The sequence below is a fragment of the Festucalex cinctus genome, chromosome 1, assembly GCF_051991245.1.
Source record: "Festucalex cinctus isolate MCC-2025b chromosome 1, RoL_Fcin_1.0, whole genome shotgun sequence".
NCBI classification, from domain to species: domain Eukaryota; kingdom Metazoa; phylum Chordata; class Actinopteri; order Syngnathiformes; family Syngnathidae; genus Festucalex; species Festucalex cinctus.
This window is the reverse complement of record NC_135411.1, coordinates 28,516,086-28,540,701: the sequence shown is the minus strand read 5'-3', so window position 1 is coordinate 28,540,701 and position 24,616 is coordinate 28,516,086. Positions and strand designations below refer to the sequence as shown.

General features: G+C 38.7%; 3 protein-coding genes across 7 annotated transcripts; 2 read left to right on the top strand and 1 right to left on the bottom strand.

Moving 5' to 3' along the window:
• The first annotated feature begins 1,389 nt into the window (after positions 1-1,389).
• Positions 1,390-8,986, top strand: kdm8 (lysine (K)-specific demethylase 8). 2 transcript variants are annotated; one of them, XM_077527822.1, is made up of 9 exons: positions 1,390-1,606; positions 2,381-2,845; positions 2,942-3,114; positions 4,813-4,945; positions 5,031-5,099; positions 5,319-5,468; positions 5,621-5,713; positions 6,153-6,351; positions 8,738-8,986. In XM_077527822.1, the coding sequence occupies exons 1-8, from the start codon at positions 1,604-1,606 to the stop codon at positions 6,315-6,317; spliced, it is 1,251 nt and encodes a 416-aa protein (XP_077383948.1). In that variant the 5' UTR covers positions 1,390-1,603; the 3' UTR covers positions 6,318-6,351; positions 8,738-8,986. The 2 variants fall into 2 exon arrangements, with proteins under 2 accessions (XP_077383948.1, XP_077383957.1); XM_077527831.1 differs by having other exon boundaries at positions 6,451-8,986.
• Positions 8,289-16,004, bottom strand: LOC144022743 (UNC93-like protein MFSD11). Its single transcript, XM_077527809.1, has 13 exons — positions 15,609-16,004; positions 14,973-15,028; positions 14,790-14,897; positions 14,628-14,707; positions 13,063-13,159; positions 12,782-12,840; positions 12,551-12,698; positions 11,446-11,495; positions 10,895-10,960; positions 10,703-10,828; positions 9,253-9,427; positions 9,006-9,141; positions 8,289-8,896 (listed from the first exon to the last, which is right to left on the bottom strand). The coding sequence occupies exons 1-13, from the start codon at positions 15,696-15,698 to the stop codon at positions 8,738-8,740; spliced, it is 1,350 nt and encodes a 449-aa protein (XP_077383935.1). The 5' UTR covers positions 15,699-16,004; the 3' UTR covers positions 8,289-8,737.
• A 2,127-nt stretch (positions 16,005-18,131) lies between these two features.
• ubfd1 (ubiquitin family domain containing 1) lies at positions 18,132-24,463 on the top strand. Of its 4 annotated transcripts, none has more exons than XM_077527768.1 (7): positions 18,132-18,249; positions 19,120-19,398; positions 20,587-20,795; positions 23,011-23,076; positions 23,155-23,260; positions 23,353-23,435; positions 24,060-24,463. In XM_077527768.1, the coding sequence occupies exons 1-7, from the start codon at positions 18,234-18,236 to the stop codon at positions 24,168-24,170; spliced, it is 870 nt and encodes a 289-aa protein (XP_077383894.1). In that variant the 5' UTR covers positions 18,132-18,233; the 3' UTR covers positions 24,171-24,463. The 4 variants fall into 4 exon arrangements, with proteins under 4 accessions (XP_077383894.1, XP_077383921.1, XP_077383903.1 ...); XM_077527795.1 differs by lacking the exon at positions 24,060-24,463 and adding an exon at positions 23,768-24,047; XM_077527777.1 differs by having other exon boundaries at positions 18,249-18,365.
• Positions 24,464-24,616: the final 153 nt, after the last annotated feature.

The following is a 24,616-nucleotide window of genomic DNA, read 5'->3' as shown; positions in this document are numbered from 1 at the left end:
GCCGGTCCATAAATAGCAAAAATCCATGTATTATTGACTTATTTTTTTAAACCCAGAAAATTCTTGAATAATTCTTGTAAGTATATGAGTAATCCACGGTGTAACCCGCTTTTCGCCTGAACTCAGCTGGGATGGGTTCCAACACACCCGCAAGCCTGATGAGGATATGAGCTATAGAAAATGGATGAATGGATGGTTTTATTCCTTTGTTCTAAAAAGAAGAGAAAATATAGTCACAGCAGTGATTTCTGCAGAAAGATAAAGGATTTTGGTGGGTACGCGTGCACTGTTTCAGAATCCTGTGTGAATCTAGGAAACCCTGCACGCGTCGTGCAGAGAGGAACAGTCTGCAGCCAGAATATTTGAATTTCATTGCGTTTGACATTTGATAATGGCGTCGTGCAGCTTTCGATTCCTAAGGGTCCCTATCATGTTTGCGCAGACTTTTCACCCTGCTGGAAAAAAAAAAAAAAAAAATCAATGGCATACAAAAAAAAAAGAGCTCAACTATCTCAGCGGTATCGTGAAGACAAATCCAATTATTGTTTTAGCTTTGCATGAGGAGAGACTATACATATCAATCCGCCCTCTGGGAATAACTGCTATTTACATAAAAGCCTATGCTAACACGAGGAAATAAGGAAATCTAAATGTCGGTGTAACAAACTTGAGTCTATTTATTACATTTGTGCATGCAGGTTGAAACAAAGCTATGCAAGGAAGGAATGCCAATTGCCTTATAAATAAATAAATAAATAAATAAATGCAATTGTCCATTATACTCAAGCAGCTATAGAAATTATGTAAACTATGTTATAAATGACAGTGACATTTTAGAGGCTGAAAATAATATTAACCGTAAAATTCCAGGTAATGTTAATTCATTCATTTTTTTCTTTGTCTTTAATTACTTTATTGTAATGCATTTGTTAAACATGTTTGATCCATTTTACCTAGTTTTTTTTTTTATGTAAATATTTGGTCACTGGTTTAATTGAACTGAATTGCACTTAAGCTAATTGTTGAACTTCTTTTATTTGACACAAAACAGTTAAAAACTCTCAATTTGACAAAATCATTCTAGACAATGATGTGCAACAGTGCAGGTATTTGAAAACATCATTAATTGTAACATTAATTTTAACGTAATGACATAATTAATTAAATTATTTACCGTTAAGTGAATTATTTTAAATAATTTATTAAACGTTATTTAAAGAAATTACCTTGTTGTAAATGTATTATTTGGGGAACAACGTCTTTCAATTTGTTTCAAAAAAATTATTTGATGACATTGTTTTAATTATAATTATTAATTAATTATTTTTGTCTTGTGGAACTAAAGTTTCCGAATCATCGTTGGCGTTTCCTCCCGGTCTGTTTATGGCGACACACCCGCCTCAGCGTCGTGAACATGGAAGCGCCGTGTACATTTTCCTGACTTTTCCTAAATCTAATTTTGCTACCGTCATATTCTAAATAAATCCTTAAATGAACGTTTTTCGTTTGATGTGATTTATTGAATTTCTTTGCTTCCACGCGCAATGTCGTAACCTGCGGACTTCGCCCAACGATACTTGATACAACACCGTGGAGCTTTTAAATGGTAAACATACATTTTTATTCACCTTTTTGAACCAGCAGAGAGTAAAAATTGTGTTTAAAGTCACGCCGAGTTAAGTTTAAAGGCTAAATAACTGCTGGGCTGCTATTTGTGGGCAAAGGTTTGTTAATCTATGTTGCGTTTAATATAATTGACAAAGGACATGTTTCTGGCTTGCATTATATTAAAAATTTGTATCTGTACCATTACTATTTTTGATGACACCTTTATTTAATTTATAACAGCAGTCCTATCTCACAAATTAAAATTAAAATGTCATGTTTTTTTGTCTTTTTCTTTTTAATGTAGCAGGACCCCATTTAAAATGCAATAAATGGTGACAGAATTACTGAAATGCCATACATCTGTTGAAGGCAACCCAGAAAAACAAACACAAAATGCCATTTTTAATAACACTATTGTATAAACATAATTTTAAAATGGCAAGAGAGTGTTGTAGCGTTGTATGTGTGCCTTTAAGGGGGCACCCTACTAGTGAGCTGAAATCTAACTTGGTTAGCCTGCGTGTGAACGTTTAGGTGTGAGTTTTGACCTACTTTAAGTTTAACTCCTAGTGAGTGTTTTCATCCTATTCAATGAATTGCACCAGCGACTCTTGTTTTCATTTTTTTTTCTAGTTCACTATAGTAGTGAAGTATGCTCGAAAAACTAAAATTTAGCTGACAAAACAAAGTAAAAATAAATCAATAAATCAACCAAGCTATATGAGTGTTTATAAGTCGATATTCATGGTACTTGTGACATTCTGCTCCCCAGACCTCCCTCTCAATGGCGGAGTCACTATGGCCCAAAATCTCCGCTATTCTTCCACCAGACGAGGACCACTTCCCGTTGGATTTCAGCGACAAGGTAGGGGCGAGCGTGGTGGAAATGCTGAGGAGATCCAGACGACAACTGTACACCGGCACTCCCGCCGCCGACCGGCTGGTGGGCGCTCAGATCGTCCTGGACGTGTCGTGGGAGAAGCTCAACACAGGAACATGGCGCCACGTGGACAAGGAGTGGCGCCGCGTCTACTCATACGGATGCCTCTTCAAGGTGTGCGCCCTGTGCGGAGAGGAGCCTTCGGAGGACGACCTCATGCAGGCCGTCCACACCTGTGACATGGGCTTACTCATGGGCGCCGCCATCATGGATGATCAACTGCAAGTGCTGGTCCGAATTCTGCAAAAAGAAGTTAAAAAAGACACCATAATTGAGGAAGAGCATACAAAGGCAAAGGTGAGTGTGCTATTATAAAAGCTGCAGCATTTTGACAAATCTAACACCAGGGTGGCATGCTGATCAGTGAACAACTGAACAACTCTATTTTGACAGAGGATGAAACTGACACTGCCAGATGTCCCTCTGATTGGAGAAGAGCAGGCACTTCCCAGAGTTAAATGCCCATCTCTGGAGAGCTTCAAGAAGAAGTTCCTACTCCCCCACAAAGCGGTCGTCTTGGAGGGGACTATCGATCACTGGCCCGCTCTCAACCAGCACCCCTGGAGGTTTGGGTTGATTTGTTGACTCATTTTTGACAGCATGCTAACTTGCTAAGTGCCTGTAATGGCAAATGCACACTAGAAAGTACAGGAAATGTAATCTAATCAGACACAACTAGCATTATTATTATTATTATTATTATTATTATTATTACTTCAGTTTGCTAGGATGTTTTTATTATTATGCATTATATTTATTATTTTATTGTATTTTCATTCATTCATTTAATTTGCCAGGTAAAAAACTCATTAGATTAAAAAGCTCTTTTCCAAGCGTGACCTGGTATTGTTATTTTATTATTATTTTCTAACCATTTTTATTACCTTATTTTACTGGTATTTTTGTTACTATTATCATTATTATATATTTCAGTGATTATTTGTATTTTATACACCTTTATTATATTTTATTATTTTTCAAATTTTTATTTAATATTTTTATATTGTTTTATATTTTAAATGTATTTTTTGTATTCATTTGTCCCATCTTTATATTTTTTTTACTTAGATTTATTATTTTTATTCATGTATTTTATTTATTATTATACTATATATTTTTTTACATTTATATTTTCTCTTTTATTTTTCTACTTTAATTCCCCCCCTTTTAATTTTCTCATTTTTGCTAGTTTGTTTGACATTTTGGGGGTAATTGTCATTTTCTTATTGTTGAATACATTTAATAAATTTTTTATTTATTTGATATCTCGTTTGTTTGTTTTTTTGTTTTTTTTTCATGATTACGTTTAATGATTCTTTTATTTGCTTTTTTTCTAGGGCACATCAGGAAATTTAAGATTGCGTTATATTGCAGTACTATTGCGTTACGTTGAAATAACTATTGCGTTATAACGCACTAATTTATGATATAACACTATTGCGTTTTAACACAATGGTTTTTGCAAAAAATATCACACAAAAAAGACAAAAACGCAAATTATTTGTGAGAGAACGAGTGATTCCACTTCCAGGTCATTAGCAATAGCCTTGGCTGTCATTAACACCATAAATGTTTTGTCAATTAACTGTTAACATTTAGTACATAATACCTTATCCCTTTGCATGCGAAGTATGTCCTTGCCTCGGATATCTCTAGATCGTAAAAATCTCTGTAAACCATCATCCATGCTCCTGCCAGATCTGCCATACACTTAAATCAATGACCCGGAAGTGGAAGTCTTTCATTCAACTCCAACAACATTATTGTGTTATTTTGCAATACATAAGTATTTTTATTGTAAAATAACGCAATCAAAATGGAAAACTTAATGTAACGCAAAAGTTTTGCAAATCAAACACAATTATTTTACATTATAACGGCAAAATATTTTTGTGATGTCCCCTCTGTAAATTTAGACACAGAAAAACAAAAAAGAAAAATCCTTCAGTGGTGAAAAGTGACCCTCTTTGTTTGAAGTAACAGCAACAAGTAAAAGTGCAGCCGTCTGTCTCGGTGCGCAACAGTTATTGGTCCTCCAGCGCTGTTAAACATTCGCGCAATCAGGCTGATTTGCACTTGTCAGGCAGCTAAGTGCACTTGTCTTCTGAGCGAGCGGGGAGAAACACTGTGGGAGTCTGGACGTGAAGGACGTCTTAACGGGCAATTTCCATCCCCAGACAGTTTTCCATTTCACTGCGCTCAAGTGTAAGCTGATCTAAAACGTTAGACACATGTAACATTTTTAACCTCCCCCCTGTCCCTAGCTTAGAATACTTGAAGTCGGTGGCGGGGTGTCGCACTGTCCCCGTTGAGGTGGGCTCCAGGTACACGGATGAGGAGTGGTCCCAGACGCTAATGACGCTCAATGAATTCATCGACCGCTATATTTTAAAACACGTGAGTAGGAAAGCCTCAAAAACACAGACTGTACACCTTGGGGGAATGACTGATTGCTATTTTATATTTTATTTTTTTTTTATAGAATGACACCGGGCAGGATGGGAGGACACCTATCTGCGGCTATCTGGCTCAGCATCAACTCTTTGAGCAGGTGGAGCAGCAAAATGGAATAATCAGCAACACATTTTCTTTGTTTTTTGTGTTAAAAATGGTCAATAATTTAAGAAAAATGTATTTTACGGAGAGATACACACAAATTATTTATGTATTTATACATGATCTCTGTGACAGTTCTTCCTCTTCCCAACTACTCTGAATGACAGTATATATATTTTTAGTTGGATGTGGAATAATTTAGCCGTTGCCATAGATACCGGAGTTGAAGGACGACATCCGCCTGCCTGATTACTGCTGCCTGGGTGACGGCGACGAGGACGACGTGACCATCAATGCCTGGTTCGGGCCCGCCGGCACCGTGTCGCCCCTCCACCAGGACCCCCAGCACAACTTCCTGGCGCAGGTAACCATGGCGATGACACCTTTTAACGTCAACGTTGTTTGGCATGAAAGGGATCCTGAAATGTAGACATAGATGAGGTGAGAATATGATATATGATATGGTGTCATATCATATGACATATTATATTATCCTATCCTGTTTGTCCCTGTCAGGTGGTGGGGCGTAAATACATCCGCTTGTACTCGCCCGATGACTCGGCCAAACTCTACCCGCACCCATCTCAGCTCCTACACAACACCAGCCAGGTGCGATTGGCATCATGCCCTTTTCTAAATCAAGCCATGTCCCTATTTTTTTTTTTAAATGCATATTTTTCTAAGGGTTGGTTTCATCCACACACAAATGTTGTTTTGTTTCCTTAAACGAAGATGAGAAGTGCTAGAGCTTCTTAACTTTTTTTTTGTAGAACAGTTCTTCCAAATAGTGCTTATACAATGGAGTAGTACTTCAGTCATTTACAGAAAAGCAACATTTTCAAGCATTTTTCAGTTTGTAGTTCTCATAAAGTTCTCATAAACAAATGTCAGTGACTCACAGGAGCACATTTATGTGGTAAATTATTACTGTAAGTTTCTCATTAAAAATGCAACACAGATGTGAAAGAGTTGACACAAATATATCTTATACAAGTAAATATAAAGTGAGCACAGGAATGCAAAATATTGTTTCCTTCGTCTGGCCTAGGTGGAGGTGGAGAACCCCGACACGGAACGCTTCCCGGATTTCTCCAAGGCGCCGTACCGGGAGTGTGTGCTGTGTCCCGGGGATGTGCTTTTCATCCCAGTGCAACACTGGCACTACGTGCGCTCCCTGGAGCAAAGCTTCTCCGTCAGCTTCTGGTGGTCCTGATTTGGAGAAACAGCATGAAATGAAATGATCTCAGGTAATTCGCATGTAATAGGTACTACTGGATTCAACATTTTTGTACAGATTGTCTCATTTAATTGCGCTCTCAACCTTTTAATCCGACAAATATCCTCAGGTGTTCATATTTGCATAATGCATGCAAATGTGGGAGCGCCAGCTAAACATGCTGCCGGTTAAAGCGGGTCACAGCTGAGGATGAATAAATGGAGCGTCTCCCGTGGGTGCATGCATGCACGCACGCACGCACATACACACATTATCTTGCTCTATGTTAGCAATATAGCGTACTTCATTATATGCTATCTTGCTATATATTAGCATGTTGTTAGTATTTGATCACTACAAATAACGGTGAAGTATAAATCCTTTGTATGCTCGACTCAGGTGGTTTGTTTGTGTTAGAAATGGTATTGCCAGGTTACCTGAATACATGGCATGACATCAAAGTCGGCCATAGCGCTTTTGCTACTCAAACTGTTAACTTGCTATACTTTCGGTATATCTTAGCATACCATCATCTGTTAATATTGTATTTATTCTTACTTGAAACAGTACCCGATTACAGGGCAAGATATATAAAGGTCTCATCAGTCAACCTTAGCAACCTGAGTAGAGAAAGTGCAATGTTATGTATTCTGTTAGCAATCCTCTGTTTGTTTTGTTTTTTCAGTTTTTTATTTTAATTTTTTTCCATTACACTTGACACCAGTAAGGGGTCCCTGAAGGAAAGCAAAACAAAATCGGATTCTTCCTTCGCATTGCTTTAACTTGGAAATATTGTGTACAAATTGAGTTAACGTTCCAACTAAAGCCCAACCACAGAACACTTTATCACTTTATAAGGACACAAAGCGAGTACTTATCAATGTGTTCTCATCTTTGGTCAACATGAAGCTACTCTGATAAGGCCTACATTCCCACGCAGTAGTTATATTTTGAAGAATGACTTTTAAACACTGCAAACTGGACTGCCTTGTCGTTTGCACAGTAAAGTAGCACAATTGACTTCAGATCCCGCAAATCTGCTTACTCTCATTATGAAGTGATCAATACTCAATTACTACTGAAGTAATGTAAGCCCCCATCACTGAGTCTTCCCTCCACCATGCCCCCCTTTCTTGTCCACTGCTTTTTGATTAATGGCCTGCTTTTGGCCAACTCACGCCTAAATTAGACTGCTCCTTTTTGGTGATAGAGTTGGTTTTTTGTGTGTGTGCATAATGAAGTTAAAACATTCAAACAGCAGTGATTGAATAGCAGCATTGACTCACCTTTAAATATCGAGTGGTCATTTACATAATATTAGGTACACCCACAAAGTGTAATGATTTTTGTTTTTATAAAGTTGGGTTAGGTGCATTTTGATTGACACATTCAAGAGCTCTATTAACAGCATGTTTGTTGTTGTGGTTATACTTGATTTGCACAGATGAAGCAAAAACGCATATTTGTGCTGCATGGAGTCAACCAACTTCTGGCACCTGTGAGCAGCCCAGGAAAATTGCCCTACATTCTGTTCATTTTCGAGAAATACAGAGGAATCGTAGAATGTCGACGAATGTTCTTGGGCTGGAATAGCAGTTTGTTTACATGCAAAACAGATTGTGAAGCAGTGGTCATACAACAATATACGAGTTCACAGGAAACATCAATCCGAAAGCATTTCTCTGCAAAATAAGCAGTTCAGATAATGAATGGATGGACGGATGGATGTTTAAGTTTGTCAACAAGCATGCAAAACAGATCTCAAGTACTTCTAAAAAACATTGCTTATATGACTATTACAGAATATCCGGTGGTTTACAGGAATGCAAAATTAGTCACAGGAAAGAAAATATTCAAGTATTTTAGAAGTTTATAAACATTTGAGCTCTTTGAAAAAAGCAATTGCCTGCACTTAAATGCATCTGTACAGTATGTTACATAACATTATTGGAAAAATGACACTAAAACTGCACAATAATGTTTTTATTAGTATCAAAATGAACAGGAAAATGCACAAGAAACATTGCTTTATTTTCACCTTATCTTGTCAGCAGTGCCTTGAAACAAATGCAATGTAGAGTACAAGAGTTTAAAAAAGTTAAGACACCACGGCATTAGGAATGAAATGCAAGCACAGAAAAGACTTTGGCGGGTGCTAAAATTCAGACGAAAAAAAAAAAGATCTATAAAAGCAATTAAGTGGCAGTTTTCTAAAGTGTTCCACCTGAGCTGTGGAGGCCATGCAGCCCACAGTTAGTAGTAATGAATGCTCATCATGACAGTGCAGTGTCAAGGCATTAGCTCAATATGTAATTGAGATGATGATGATGATGATGATGGAAACTATCATTTAAAAACCAATAGAACCTTCAGTGTCTTAAAGCTATTTACTCACTGCATTCCCCCCTCCCCTCCAGTTACTCCAACGCCTCCGTGGAGGCGGCGTCCACGTCGTGCAAGCGCTCGGCCACGAAGAAGCAGAGCGTGCCGCTGAAGCCCAGCACCACCATGAGGAGGAGCTGCCACATTAGTAGTGTGTCGCCGCTGTAGAAGAACGCCACGGCCGCAAAAACCGACTACACAACACAAAAGCCGAGAAAAACAATTGACATTGAAAAACACAAGCAGTTCTCCCCATGTCGTGCTTATAAAACTAAACGTCAGTATGTGCTCGTGTGTGTTCACCTGTATGAATTTGAAGATGGCGAACGCGGGCGTGCTTTGCTCGGCGTAGACGCAGCCCAGGATGCTGTAGAGCTGCGTGTTAAAGCAGCTGTCTCCCAGGCCCAGTAGGAAGCTGCACAGCAGGGCGATGGACACGCTGCAAGGGCATCGCTATTAGCATGACTAGCCTGCTCGTGCTCCCTGATTAAGCTACTGTTATCATCCATATCTCTTTTGCTACCTTCATTCTATCCTTCCATCTACAAACCTTGGAATGAGAAAGGGGCTCTTGGTGGTGGCTGTGCTGAAGACCACAGGGGCGTCATCGGGAATGTTGAGGAAGATGAGATAGAAGGCCACGAAGTGCACCACCATTCCCAGGAAGACCACCGAGGTGCGTCGGAAGCGATTGTTCTTGCACACCAAGCCGAACAAGCCTCCACCTGGCGAGGAATACACTGACAATTTGGTATGGAGGACCAAAACTCCCAAAATTCAAAATAAATAAATGACTAAATAAATAAGTAAATGATTAAAAGTGAAAATAAAAACAGATATAAAAAAATATATATAATTCAATAATTATATAAAAAAAAAAGAAATAAAATGAGCAAAAAATATATAAATACATTTGTACTTAATTTTTTTTTTTTTTTTTTATATATCAGTGTTTTCTCACTTTTAGTCATTTTTTTTAGTCATTTATTCATAGGGATGTAACGATATCCAAACATCACGATACGATAATTATCACGATATTGTGGGGAGGTTGGCGATACAAAAAAGGTCACAATATTGTTTATAAAAAAAAAAAAAGACAATATTGTGCTTTTATACATTCCAGCATTGCTTATAAACAATCTACAATCTCTAATAACACTTAATATTGAGGCATTTGCTAATGCATGCACACATTGAGTTCCTCCACATATTGAATCGGTTTATATACATAGAAGGGCCAAAACATGCCTTGTGAAAATTAAATTGCACTAAAAAAAAAAAACCTAGCCACAAGAGAGAGCTAGAACTGCACAAATGGAAATCAACCCAACTTTTTTAACAGATGTGCTGCTTTTAATATTGCGACCTGACGACGACAATATATTGTGGTAGTTTTAATATCGCGATATCACGATATTGCTGTTATCGTTACATCCCTATTTATTTATATACAGTGTTCCTTCGTTGAGTGAGCAGCTCCGCAAACAAGAAAGTCGTGCCGGCTTGCAATGGATAGACTCCAGCAACGGATGACTATCTTGTCCACTGTCACCTCAACTTGTCTAGCAACTCAAATCACAGTATGGACCAAAACTGCCAAAATTCAAAATAAATAAATGACTAAATAAATAAATAAATGCTATAAATAAATAAATGACTAAAAGTGAAAATAAAAATATATTTAAAAAAATAAATAATATTAAAATAAAATAAAATGTAAAAAATATAATTCAAAAATTAAACAAAAAATTTATATGCATAAATACGTGTATTTTTTATTTCCATTTATATTTATTTTTGGGCTATAACTTTTTAATTATACATATTTTATATGTTTTTATTTTCACTTTTAGTCATTTATTTATTTTGAATTTTGGCAGTTTTGGTCCTCAGTTTTAAGCCCGATGAAAACAAGAATAGAGCTCAACTCTGCCAGTCTGTCAAAACACTGCTTTCTGAAAAAAAAAAAAAATGAGGGGAATGCTGGCCCAACCCACCTACAATTTCACCCACGCCCAGCACCATGCCCGAGACCCCGATGAGGCCTTTTGCCGCCTGGCCGAACTGCGCCGTGGCTCCCAGGCACGTCCCGTAGACGCCGCTGTAGAAGGACAACTCCAGGCCTGCGCCAGGAGATGAAAAAGCTCAAGAACAATTTGGAAGGAGGTGACACTGATGCGACCGCTCACCGCTGTAGGCCATGCAGGGACTCAGGAGGAGGATGTTTCTAGTCTGTAGAAGCTGCAGCATGGTCTCTATGATAAGAGGAACACGTTCATATAAATGGACACTTCATTAAGTACACCAACATCCACAAGGCTCGCTTTTGATTGCCAGTGTCGCTGTGACCTTTCTCCTTGCTTGGCCTTCCTTATCAATGGCACTCTTGGCACACATATTACTGTAGTTGAATCCAATTAGGACCGTGGAGTCACGCATTGTCACATGGTCTAGGCAAAGTCATCCTCCTACGTGGGTGCGGCTAAGATAGTATATAAACAACCAACCGCTTTCAATAAGGTAAAGGCCTTCTTCCACATCTGACAGAAAAAGGCTCGATGGCCGTGTACGCAATCTTTTTGGCATTCATTAAATACTTTAGCTGGCCATGTACAACCTTCTGATAGTATTGACCATTAAAGATAAAGGATGAGTTCTCTCAGAACTTTTCGGTTCCTCTTTAAAGGGAACTGTTGCAACCCTGCATACAGCTACTGTTGATTTATCAGCTGAGACTTACTGAAGTCCACCTTCACATCCTGCATGGCAGTGTTGGCTCTGTGCTTGTACCTAAAAACAACACATAAGATCCATTCAGATATTATACACCACCACCATTTTCGTGACATGTTTTGAAATCAAGAAAAATTGGCACTACATTGTAAAATATAAACGTCTTGTTCTGGTATTAAAAGAATAAATGGAGGTTTGCAACAGGAAATAAATGAGAAAGTAAAAAATAAATGTTTTTTATAACATGTATTTAAACCCAGAATTTCACACAGTGCGTTGACAAACAGCTTAATTGACTGACCTTCCTTCTTCTATACAGATGTACATCGATAACAAAAAGATTTTTTTTTTTTAAATTAACCCCTAACACTCATGTATAATTATTAACAAAGACTAAAACAAATGACATTTTTTGCTGTAATATTAGTTGAATTTAGCTAGTTTTATAAATGTCAGATGTAGTTTCAAGTTACAATTTTTTTTAAAGGGGAAGTCAACCCTGCCCTTGCGATTGGCTGGCAACCACTCCAGGGTGTCCCCCGCCTACTGCCCAGAGCCAGCTGAGATGGGCGCCAACTCCCACCGCGACCCTTGTGAGGAATAAGCGGTCAAGAAAATGGATGGATGGATGGGAAGTCAACCCCCCCCCCCAAAAAAAAAATCAATATTTATATAGCAGAAGGCGGACATTTTGCCACTTGCTGTCGAGTAAAATCACAGTTGCTCAGGTAACAACCAATCACTGCTCAGCTTCAGAAAACAGGTGAGCTGTGATTGGTCGTTGCCTGAGCCCTGAGCAACTGTGATGTCATCTTCAGTCGACAGCAGGTGGCAAAATGGCCGGCCCTGAGATGGATAATTATGGCTGGATTTTGCTGCATAATTCGTATTCCACAAATGTAATACAAATCAGAATGTCATGTTCAGATTAGTGAGGTCACATATTATTGTCAAGAAATGTTTAAGGTTGACTTCTTTTTATGGAATTAGTTTTTATCTTTATTTTATTAATGAAAACGTTTTTCAATTTTCGTTTTATTTACCAAATTTTGTTATCTAAAATGACATTGCTTGCAACTGAGAAAAAAGAAGAAAAAAAGCGGTCAACTTACACCATGCGGGCCGAGAGCAACGACTGTCCTTCCTCCTCGGAGAGCATCTCCTCCTCGGGCAGGCGAGTCCTCCTCAGCACCAGGAAGCACAACGTCCCCACGATAGAGGCCACCAACAGGGAGAGGAAGATGTTCTTCCTGCTGCTGTCTGATCACAGAAAAACGCAAGACCATTTAACATTTAATTGTCTTTATCATCAAGATCCTTTACTACAAGCATTACGGTAGTACCTGGTATTTCTGTTCTTCCATTCCAGTCCAGATAAATGTACAGATTGCCAAACAACATGCTGCAAATAAAGGAAATGCTCAACGTTGATGTTTGGCCTCTTAATGGCTGATTTTCCACATTTTTTTCTGACTTTTTTGAATGCAGCAGATAATTGTGTGATTCGAAATGATTATCAGATGATCGACTGCCACGAGTGAGACCCACGCATGCTTCTTCATCCGTTTGAATGCAGCCGAGCGGCATGATAGCATTTGTGGCGCGTGTGCCGCTCTGCCAGTACCTGCACTGCAGCAGAGCCCAGAACAGGCCCGTGTTCCTGTTGATGGTGGAAGCCTCCGAATTCTCCACCAGGAATTGACTTTGAGCCGTCCACAGCACTGCAACGTTACGGGAGACAGGAAGTTGAAAAGAAATCATTGAATAGTGACTGTGTGTGTGGGGGTCATGTGAGTGGAGAAATGAATGGAGGAGGGGGTAAATGGCTGCATCAAGTGTGACATTATCTTTTATGCGCTGTTAAGTAACACATGTAATCCCAGCACTCGGCCGAGGGGCATCGTCATGACCCACTAAACCCTTTTTTTTTTTTTTTTTTTAACTCTCCAAAGATTCACATCTGTTGGGAGAATCATTTTACTGTCTGTTTGTCTAATTTAACATTTCATTTAATCCTTGAGCTTCAAATTTTGACACGTGCAGAGGAGGTCTCTAATTAATCCGCAGCTTCCCACTCAAATGTAATCCATGACTGGGAATGTAAAAACTTGGAATCTCGCCTTGTTTTTCCCTTTATGTTTATTTATTTACCACAGAGTGTGTGCGTGTGTGCGTGCGCGTGTGTGTTTATATACAACTTGCTGGTTTCAGTGTTTGAAGTACTGACCTGAATTTTTAAAAATAGACTACTAAAAAAAAAAAAAAACTGACCTGGATTTAAAACTGGTTACTAAATAGATTGAACATATAACATTGTAGTCACCTGTAAATATTGAAATAAATTACATATAAAATAATAGATGAAAAAATTGACCTGGATTTTTTTTTTTCATGAATTACAAAAAATAAAAGAAAATGACCTAGATGTTTTGAAAATAATAATAATAATAATAATTTGGCCTGTATTACTTTACATTATTAATAAACAAATTCATTGGAAAAATAAACTCACCTGGATTTATTGAAATAAATGGCTAAAGTATTTAAGATATAAATAAACTGAGGTGTTACATTTTTAAATAAATTTATAAAATAACATGATTTTTGTGTGTGTGTGTATATATATATATATATATATATATATATATATATATATATATATATATATATATATATATGTATAGACCTCACTTGGATCTTCAGTATATTAAAATCGACTTGGATTAAAAATGTATTACAAGAATAAATTGAACAGCTGGATCTATTGATATAAATCACAAATAAAATATTATTTAATACATTCATAATCTGCATTGAATTCTTACCAAAAAAAATAAACTGACCAAGATGTGACCAGTACTTTTTCAAGAACTAGCGAAAAATGAATAAATAAATAAATAAACTAACCATGTTGGCTGTAAATAAGAAAAAAAAACATGGATTTCCAAAATACCATATATAAATGGACACGCAATAATAACTAGATATTAAATAAATATATTACAAATGAAAAAAAAAAAAAAAGGCATATACCTGTCAAAAAAAAGTGTGTTTTACTAGTGTGACAAGATAATGCAGACTGCTCAACCCACACTTTTAAAGATATATTATTATTATTATTATTATTATTATTATTATTATTATTATTATGTTATGAATTTGACGATGGGGTGGCCGGGGAAGGCTTACTGGCAGCACCAACGCCAATCAGCACAGATGTCAAGTAGAAGGACCACGTGGACGGCTCAACAAAGACTGCAATGTAGCCACTGGATGCACAAGATGACAGTAATCAGCGACATATTGATCGGGTATCAGTATGTGTGAAATTACACCCGTGTGAGGAGGTACCTGTAAACCAGCCCGCTCAAAAACATGGTCACCTTCGGTCCCAGCACTGACACCACAGCGGGTGCCACCAAATTAGAAAATGAGAAGACTCCATAGATGATTCCCAGACTGGAAAAAGAAGGATAGACTGTGATTATTGCGGACACATTTAACATGAAATTGCCATTTAAATATTAGAGCCACCTGTGGTATCCACTTCCTGTGAAGGTGTCATTCTGCAGACTTTTTATCACAGTTTGCTAAAACGAAGAAGAGGAAGAAGGCTCCTAATTGTATTACATTGTTAGATTCTTCATAGCAGAGCAGAACTCATTGGACTTGTGAGCAAAATTGAAAACACGAGATGCATATGACACTGATTGGTCACTTTCCTTTCTGCTTAATGACATTATTTCTGCATGCATGGATACAATTGGTATTATTCAAGAACATCTCTGGCATCAAAATCAACACATTTCATTTATAGACGCCCAAAATAGCATGTTAGTGCAACCATTAACATTACATCGCGCAAGCCATTCTCAGCACTTTAGACTGGTTAAGATTTTGCAGAAGTAACTCCCACACTGTGGACTGACCATAAAGATTTTGAGAATACATTTTTAAGAAATAGACACATTATAGAAAGTTTACAGTGAGGGAAATTCTTACATCAAAGTACAATTAATCACCATAAAAATGACTAAAACGTGCAAAAAAAAACGTCTTTTTGGGATGTGAAATCCCTCTTAATTAACAAATAAATAACGTGATGTTCTTGAATAAGAGAACGTCATAGACCTGAAAAATAAATGAAAAAGGCAAATGTTCAAAATTTACTTCTACGTTCCCACAGGTGGTGAAGGCGGTGAAGATAAATAAGAATCCCACGCCCAAAACCACGACATTAAAAGTCCTCCAGTCTGCCATGATGCGTCTTTCTTTTCCTCGTCGTCCTCGCTGCTACATATTTCATAAACGTCGCCTCTCCAAACTCCACGGAACAAACTTTTCAAAAGCGCCCAATTGTCAGCGACAGTTAATAAAAAACGAATTCAGTAGGCGGTGATAGCTGCAGCATTGTGAGCTTCTTGTCAGTCCGTCACACAACGCGTGCATGACAACTTGTGACTTCAATTACGGGAGTTTTTTCCGCTTCTGTTTTCTTTTGGATGACTTTTTCCTCCACGGGAGCGAGCAGCTGTTCTTCTTCTTTTACCTGGACAACAGAACCGTCCTTGGGTCATCAACGTGGTAATGCCATCTGGCGGCGAAAAGCGTAACAGCTCCAGACACTCTTGGAGTCTTGCAAAGTATTAATTTATTGAGATTTTTTTATTTTTTTTTGCCATATCACCCAGCCCTAACGTGGAATTTCGCCAGAACAATTGTTAAATTTAAAATAAAGACTTTTTTTTTTAGTTTGTTTACTATTGTTATTAAAGAAACCAAACAGTTCATTTTCCAGTGAAGAGTGAATTTGGAGTCAATATGAACAATAAAAATTGGGATATATCTTTGCAGAATTTGTTAGAAAAAGGACAGTTCCAAAATAAATGGACCACTCTTATTTCTTAACAAAATAAACAATAAACACAAATGTATCGCTTACATTTGATTAAAGACAGTTTGAAATGACAGTGCCTATGTATCATTTTATGAAAAGAACTCTCCCTTAGTTTATTTGTCAAAAGATGCTGTGTTTGTAATGGAAGAGATCAGACCCCCCCCCCCCCCCCCCCCAATGTAAAACTGTAAATCGTAGTCAATTTTTCGAACGCTAGAAGGCAATGAACGACAATGTAAAAGTCCTGAACGTTCTAAAATGTACACGAAGAAGAAACCTTGAACCAACAGAAATCCAGGAAAGTGCCAAATCTTAATCATAGTCAGTTTTCCCCCATTGATCTGTATATATTACTGGGTAGCCGATAGCCCAACCAAGCCGTGACTCCACAGGGCGGCCATTTTTCTCCTCCCATCTCGTGAGCAGACTACTGTATACTGTACTATAAACAGCTAGTAGGCTCTAAACCCGGGGTGAGGTGTGTCAGGGGTGGAAGTGTTGGTGGTTGGTGAGGTGGTCACGGATTTTTAAAAAGTGGGCGGTATGTGCTGCCTTGAAGACCCCCCCCCCCCTTTTTTTTCTTTTATCGCTCTCTAATTAGATTTGGCAGAGGCATCTTTTGTTGAATTATAGGTATAATTCTTTAATTAAAACAGGTTTCCTCCTGTAAACATAATTTATACATATATTTAAGGCATGTTGTAAAATGTCTGAAGTCGTCTTGTTTGTTTAACAAATTTAAAACATCAAAAATCATGCTGTTTCTACTAAGTACTGTCTCAAATGTTCTCCAATTTCAATACTGTAAATGTGTAGGATCATATGCCGAGAAACGTTTCTAAGGAGTAGTAATATGGCGACCTCGAGGCTTCAAAAGTCTTGGCCTAGCGGGCATCCAGTAATATATACGGATCAGTGGTTTTCCCTTCCACAACAACCAAGAAGGTTTACAGAACAAGAGAATTCCCCGCCACTCTTTTCCGTTTTAGCGACATTCGTGAAAGGCAAGTTCCGAGCGCGAGTTTGTGACATTCCAATATAAACTTAACTTACTCTACTCCTATGACGTGGCATTTTTTAACTGAAGCTAAATATCGTCCCAACTAATTTCATTAAAGAAATGCCGATTACGCACAAAAAATAAATACATAAATAAAATAAAACTGAACACTAAACCGTGAAACATCAACGTGAACATTACGGCCGGTGTTAGTTAGTCGTTAACTAACATAAAAATATGTTACATATACTGGCTCGCAACAAAACGAAAAGTAGCTAATTTGTCGACGTAGTCCACATTGGTGGCCTTGTGTATAGACCCTTCCAGCTGATGTCACTGCTTAGCTCCCGCGGCGCCTCCCGGAGGGCAAACATCCCATAATAAATGAATGTAGAGAGCTTGATTTACGGAGAGCGTTTTCGTTAAAAGGTGGGAAATATGTCAAGTGTCACAAAAAAAAAAACGTCTCGAGTAGGACACTATATTACTGCGAATCATTGAAACCAGTCGTATGAAGCCGCTAGCTGCAAAAAAAAAAAAAAAAAAAAAGTTGCGTTGTAGCTTCACGCTAGCCACCGTGCTAGTCTTTTACTCCTCACTTTCCTTCGCGGGGTTCAGAATCGATGCCGGCAGCCGAAAGAATGCTCTCATCTCTCTTTGAGCCATAAGAGCATCCGTTGGTCGTGCACAATTTAACCAGAGCATTGGTTGCTGATTTATTAACTGTTTGATCTATTTTCTAGCTCACACTAATTGTTTTCTAATTGACGCCCTGCCCCCCACCGCTAGGGGCGCACTTCAACGTGACGTCACACTGAAAGGGTCTATAACGGAACTATCTTGCTCTCTGTACACTCTTGGGCTCGATGAACGTTTCCACTGATTGTACACAATCATCATGGCGACCCAGGATGGTGGGTATTGAGCAGAATAGAGCAGCATTTACTTCGTAACGCTGCAGCCAATTTCGTGCTGGGTGTTGAGTTAGAGCACGCCGCTAATCGACGCGGCGATGCCGGGCGCTGTTAAGGTTGTGTCTTTAAATATTCACGTCTCCTTGTTCGGGTTTATTTTGGCATGTGTCCGCAGGTTAGTAGCCTAGCTAACGTCAATGGCTGCTAACCAGTGCCAAAGGAGCCGTACACGCTGTAGTTTCACTTTGGATAACAGTGCGCCCAACTAAACCGGACTCCAATGCCAATCTCGAAGTGGTAATGGTGAATAAGTTATCCGGTTGACAAAGAGGACGGCTCATGGAAAGTGCAAGATGCTGTGTCATTTCAGCGCTTGTCCAAAGCGTGTTCTTTGTTCGCCGTTTGGAAATGAATAACTTATCTTTAAAAGCAAGATACAACCGTGGCCATAAGAGAAAAAAAAGAAAAAAAAACATCTCTTAAAAATCGTGTCAATAATGTTCATTTAATTACCCTGTGTGGTCTTGTTTTGTCTATTTACTTTCTAAAGTAGCCAAATATTTAGCGAGAATTATTTGGCACAAGTTCGAAAACTCAAGTGATTCCCCAGTACTCCTATTTTATCCAATTTGGAAAATGTTAGGCATGAGGTAGCATGTCTACCTCATTTGTTAAGGTTCATTAAAGACTAAAAATCAGGGGTCTCCAAGTCTGGTCCTCCAGAGCTCAAAATCCAACCTGTTTTCCATGTTTCCCTCCTTCAACACCCCTGAATCAAATTATGAGAATCGTTGTCAGGCTTCTACCAGACCACTAATATATATGATATGATATGAAATGTTTAAATGACGTTTTCTTCATTAATGGCAGGAAGTCTAGTTACAATGCAAACGGACGCAAAGCCAAAGGAAGAAGAGGAAGACGCAGCTCTCGGGGAAACTACAGAGAAGGGCAACTCAGAATCGGCGTCCCACGCGGGAAACTCCGCCACTCAGGACGCTTCCGGCATCAGTAACGGGGACGAGAACGACGAAGACGAGGGTGAGATGGTGGACTTGAAGATCATTTGGAACAAGATCAAATACGACTTGAGGATCCCTCTGGATAGTACCGGCGCTAAACTAAAGGAGAAGATCCATTCGCTTACTGGTGAGAGCAATACTTTTGTCGCTTTGGCCTGAGAACGAAAACGGCAAAGAGGTCAGATTTTCAGGGAATAAGAGAGGGTGGGTTCCAAAAAGAAACAAGTGAATATGTGGATTCACTTGAGCTGAACGATTTTGGAAAATAATCCAATTGTGATTCCCCATCCCCCCACCCCCCAATTTTGCAATTGAGATTTAATGTGAGGTTTTGCTGCAATGTCTTTTTACGCGGACCCAATCCATGACATCATTGATCAGTTGCGTAAATTATGACATTACATTGCAAAAAAAACCCCGCCAATTATTGTCCGATCACTATCAAGCCGATCAGATTGGCGTAAAGTCTTCTTTTAGTTAACTTTTAGAAAGTATTTCAGTAGATTTAAAAGTATTTATGTAACGTAACTGTTTTACTGCCACACGTTATAAAAAAAAAAATAAAAAAAAAACAGTGCCAGCCAATTTTGAGTATTTTAACTCATCTTTCAAGGCAAACAGAATAGTGTTTGCATTTACTACATATACAACGTGAGTACCTAATGAAAGATCGCATTCCACTCTTTCATTAGAAAAAAAAGTACATTTCTACCTTATTCTGATCTTTAGTAATCACCATTTGAAAATAGGTCTTTTGAGTGACATTTGACATTGAGCAAAAATTTAAAAGATAAAGGAGAGAACAAGCTTTTTGTGAAGATACATTTTCTCAACAAGTGACTTTGATACTATTTGTTGTTTAGTAACGCTGTGTGAATTAGGTTTAATGTGACAAAAGGTTTTGATCATTCACGTCATTCTTTGAAAACGATCTATTTCATTAGATTTATAAGATTCCGTCATGTTTCATTGTAATTCAATACACCGGCAGCCCATTGAAAGGAGATACAATGCTGCCATCTGCTGGCCATAGTTAGTGGGTGTTTTTGATTCCACAACTCCATTGACCAGCAGCGCTGCACTTAAACGTCGCACTTCCCATTGATTTAAAAAAACAAAAACAAAAAAACAACAAAAAAACGTAGTTGACGTCATTTAACGTTTATGGTGGCATGCATCGTGATTTTACTAATTATTTTTACTATTAAACGTTTTTGGCGGCCAAAGAGAGTTTAAGAAGTATTACAGTAGATTTAAGAGTACTGAATTCATGCAATACTCTCTCTCTCTCTTCTCCTCCTCCCCCTTGCGCCAGGTCTTCCGCCGGCCATGCAGAAGGTGATGTACAAAGGTCTGGTGCCGGAGGACAAGACGCTACGGGACATGAAGGTGACAAGTGGCGCCAAGATCATGGTGGTGGGCTCCACCATAAACGACGTGCTGGCCGTCAGCACGCCCAAAGAGGTTATGCAGCAGGAGGTCAAGGCCGAGGAGAACAAGAAGGAGCCACTATGCAGACAAAAGGTCATACACGTCAATCCTAATATCAGCTCATGGCAAATGGAGCGAAGCTCACCGATTTTGCTTTTATACCTTTACTTCATGGTCACTCGAGTGGAAAATGTTCCAGGAACATTTACTTCTTGCTACTTGTATTTCATTTCCATCTCAAAGATAGTGAGGTTTTAGTTCCAGGAACTTGCAAAAGTATCCAAATTTCCATGTAAAACTGAAGGAACTTGTACTTTTTGTCACTTTAGAAAGTACCTCAATTCCTCGGAACTTGTGGATCTCATCCACAAATCCAAGCCCTCTATTGAAAACTGCAGCTATGACTCCCATTCCAAAGAAACCTGGTTCAGACTTCAACAAGCACAATAAGCAGCGAGCAGCCTTTTTTTTTTTTATAAGCCTTTTCAGTCCGGTTTTCGTCCCCTCCACAGTACTGATACAGCTCTACTAAAAATGACCACAGATCTCCTTGTTGCAGCTGACTCCGGTTCACTTTCCATCTTCATCCTCCTTGACCTGAGTGTGACCTTTGACACCATCTCACACACCATCTCCTCCAACGGCATCACCACACCACCCTAGGCTGGTTCCATTCATACTTCAAAGACCACACTCAGTTCATCCAGCTAAAGTCCTTTTTATCCTGGTTACTTCAGGTGTGCCCCAAGGCTCCTTCCTGGGCACCCTGCTTTTCATTATCTACCGCCTTCTGTTTGACAATAATTTACGAAAATTCAACAAGTCTCGTCATAAGCTTCAGTTGCACGTGTCATCACAAGAACCCCCTCCCTTCCATTACATCAACTCCAGCAACTTCTCTGACTACGTGTACATGCAGACAATATTTGGGTTAAGGTCAGAATTCAGGTTTCTGAAACAATCGAGGTAACACGTTTACATGTGTGGTGGACAAGAGATACTCCTATTTACATGCTCATTACTGCTCGATCGGAATATTCCGTTCGACCGCGACGCGCAGAAAATGTAATTATGTAAATATCGTCATGTCGGCTTTTAACGTACTATACATTTAAGAAAAGACATATTTATGTCACTCTCCACACTAAATAAAGTAGTCAGTTTCCTCCTCGCTCCAGAAGTGTGGTTCTTTGCTGCAAGCGTCATGTCTGTTGACATGACTTGAGTATTTCTGGTGGGTTACACACCAGCAGCACGGACTTAAGTACTTGCATTTACTGTATGTGTATAATAGACACAAACGGTGGCATTTTCGCCATAGAGACACAAAATAACGTGAAAACAGCGGAGAAATCAATGCATTCAAAGGGGGCTCCTTTAGCGAGTAGGATGGAGCTGTGCATACAAGTCATGACTACATAGACCAAGATTCCTTGCTAATCAAATAAGCGAAGAAGAAGAATAAAATAGTGTATGTGCACAGCAAAAAACAGTGCACCGTTCAATTGAGGTATTTCTGAATGCGTTTGTTTATATGCGCAAGAATTCCAGTTATGGAAGAGGTAACCCAAGGTGTTATTTGGGTTTTAAAAACCCGAATAAGATCATATTCCGATGATTGCACGTTTTTACATGGCCTTTCAAAACCTGAATATCGCCAATATTCGGGTTTTAGGAGGGTTATTGCCTGCATGTAAACATAGACACTGGCTCCCGGTCAAATTTCAAATTCAATATTAAGCTGCTCCTTATACCAGAGCCATTCATAATAAAGTCTGACCTCCCCCACATCACCACTCCTGTCCGCACCCACAGATTGTCCTCCTCTATCCACCTGACCTTTCCCACCTGCCCATCTCGGCACCATGGGGAGCAGGGCCGTCAGTCGCTCTGTTCCCCAGCTTTGGAATTCAATACTACATGTCCTCCGCAACGCACTCTCACTACTTTCAAATCCAAATGCAAAACTGAAGATCACATAGTCACTGTAACTGCGGTCCCGAAAGGTGCTTTCAAATATAATCTATTTTTTATTGTTATTATTATTACATGTTGTGTGCATCACTTTATTTACACCTAACTAAAAGGTTTCAGGAATAGAAAGTATGTAAATATAATTGTGTCTGTAAATAAATTTCCAACTGAAGTGTCGGGAATTTGTAGCTGGGAGAATAAAAAGACCCCAGAAGTACCCATTGTGTCGTTATTAGGCCATTTTTTTCCACCACAGTAACATCGAACTAGGAGGGAACTTGAGTGATAAAATATGTATTTACTTGCATATATGCTGTTTTTTTCCCCCCCCCAGCAACACAGGAAAGTTCTGGACAAAGGTAAACCTGAGGATGTAATGCCGGCTATTAAAGGAACAAAAGTGAGTGTGAATGCGTTTGGTCAGTTTTTTGTTTGTCATTGTGATGTTTTTGAATGTCTTCACTCTTCCCGCCGGCAGGAACGACTACCAACTGTGCCTCTATCCGGAATGTACAACAAATCCGGGGGAAAAGTAAGACTCACATTCAAACTGGAGCAGGATCAGCTATGGATCGGAACTAAAGGTGGAGTTCAACTGCACAACAAGCCAACGGTGATGTGGTGTATTATTTTATTTGAATGTTTTTCTTTCTTCTTTCTTTTTTTTAATGTGCAGAGAGGACAGAGAAAGTCCCGATGGGCTCCATCAAAAATGTGCTTTCTGAGCCCATTGAAGAGCACGAGGACTATCATATGATGGTAAGTGCTGTTTCATATTTAGCTTTTTATGAGCTACGGATGAGACGTATTAAGTCGCGGCGAATTGAGGGGCGGTTACACTCCTACTCGGGCGCTCATGATGCGGGGAAATGTGAACCCCATTTGTCACTGGTTCTGTATCTACCGTATACATTAAGACTAGAACTTACATAAATGTCAGATTTGGGTGGCGTAATGGCTTATTCTACAATCTATATGATTTGAGAAAATCAGAAATGTCATTTTTAGGCACTTTTTTTTTGTTTTGTTTTTGTTTGTTTTTTAATACATTTTGGTGAAGTTGCAAACACTAATATGAATTTCTTCTATAGAAAATCAGGGAAGGAGCAACAATGCGATCCGTGGTTACACCGCAACCATCATAAAACTTATCACTGTAGGGGCAATTTGAAGTAGGACTTTACCATTCTTAGTATACTGTATACACTCAATGGTTCCTTTAGATATGAGTTTGATTAATTCTGTGACCATATTTATGTCTGTGATATTTAATGTTACCCCTCACCACCACCATTTAAGTTGTACAGGCTATAGGTAGGTCACATTAATGGTGGAAAGTTTTGACATGATTTATCTTTAATATCAATATTCATGTGTATGCAGGCGTTCCAGCTGGGCCCCACAGAAGCGTCTCAGTATTGGGTCTACTGGGTGCCCACACAGTTTGTGGATGCAATTAAAGACACAGTCCTGGGGAAATGGCAGTATTTCTAATGTGCCTCTTATCAGTTTTGTTTTTGACAATGATGAACTGTGACAGAAGAAGAAGATGAGGTGGAGTTGGGAAAGGAGTGAGTGGCTTGAGGAAACTTTCTGGCATCTTATATAAAGGAACTTGACTGACGCCAAGTGGCAGCGTTAACATTTCTCAGCCCTCCCCTCTGGTTGGTCATTGATGGGTGTCAACAAATCCAAGGGAAAACAAACAATGAGACAATTGTACAGAAATTGCTAACAATTTTCTTCTGTTATTCTTAAAGAAATAAAAGTTATTTAATGAAATTAAACTACTGTCTTGTCTTTATTCTTTAGCAGATTGCTAATCCAGTCTTTTTAAGAGTTTTTATTTTGGGGAGAAAATGACAGTAAAGTGTTGAAGTCTGAGTGTGCATTTAAAATAGGAAAAATGAGATAAATGAGAATTTGGCAATGAGTGATCG

What these genes read in the sequence shown, in the direction of transcription:
- kdm8 (XM_077527822.1), top strand. An exon ending in AGCACAACTTCCTGGCGCAG is followed by an intron (nt 5,469 to 5,620) that starts GTAACCATGGCG and finishes TGTCCCTGTCAG; the next exon opens with GTGGTGGGGCGTAAATACAT. An exon ending in TCCTACACAACACCAGCCAG is followed by an intron (nt 5,714 to 6,152) that starts GTGCGATTGGCA and finishes CGTCTGGCCTAG; the next exon opens with GTGGAGGTGGAGAACCCCGA.
- LOC144022743 (XM_077527809.1), bottom strand. Translation starts at nt 15,698, where the DNA reads ATGGCAGACTGGAGGACTTTTAATGTCGTGGTTTTGGGCGTGGGATTC. An exon ending in CCACCTGTGGGAACGTAGAA is followed by an intron (nt 15,029 to 15,608) that starts GTAAATTTTGAA and finishes TCTTCGTTTTAG; the next exon opens with CAAACTGTGATAAAAAGTCT. An exon ending in TGGGCTCTGCTGCAGTGCAG is followed by an intron (nt 12,841 to 13,062) that starts GTACTGGCAGAG and finishes CTTTATTTGCAG; the next exon opens with CATGTTGTTTGGCAATCTGT.
- ubfd1 (XM_077527768.1), top strand. An exon ending in AGCCACTATGCAGACAAAAG is followed by an intron (nt 20,796 to 23,010) that starts GTCATACACGTC and finishes TCCCCCCCCCAG; the next exon opens with CAACACAGGAAAGTTCTGGA. An exon ending in GCTATGGATCGGAACTAAAG is followed by an intron (nt 23,261 to 23,352) that starts GTGGAGTTCAAC and finishes TTTAATGTGCAG; the next exon opens with AGAGGACAGAGAAAGTCCCG.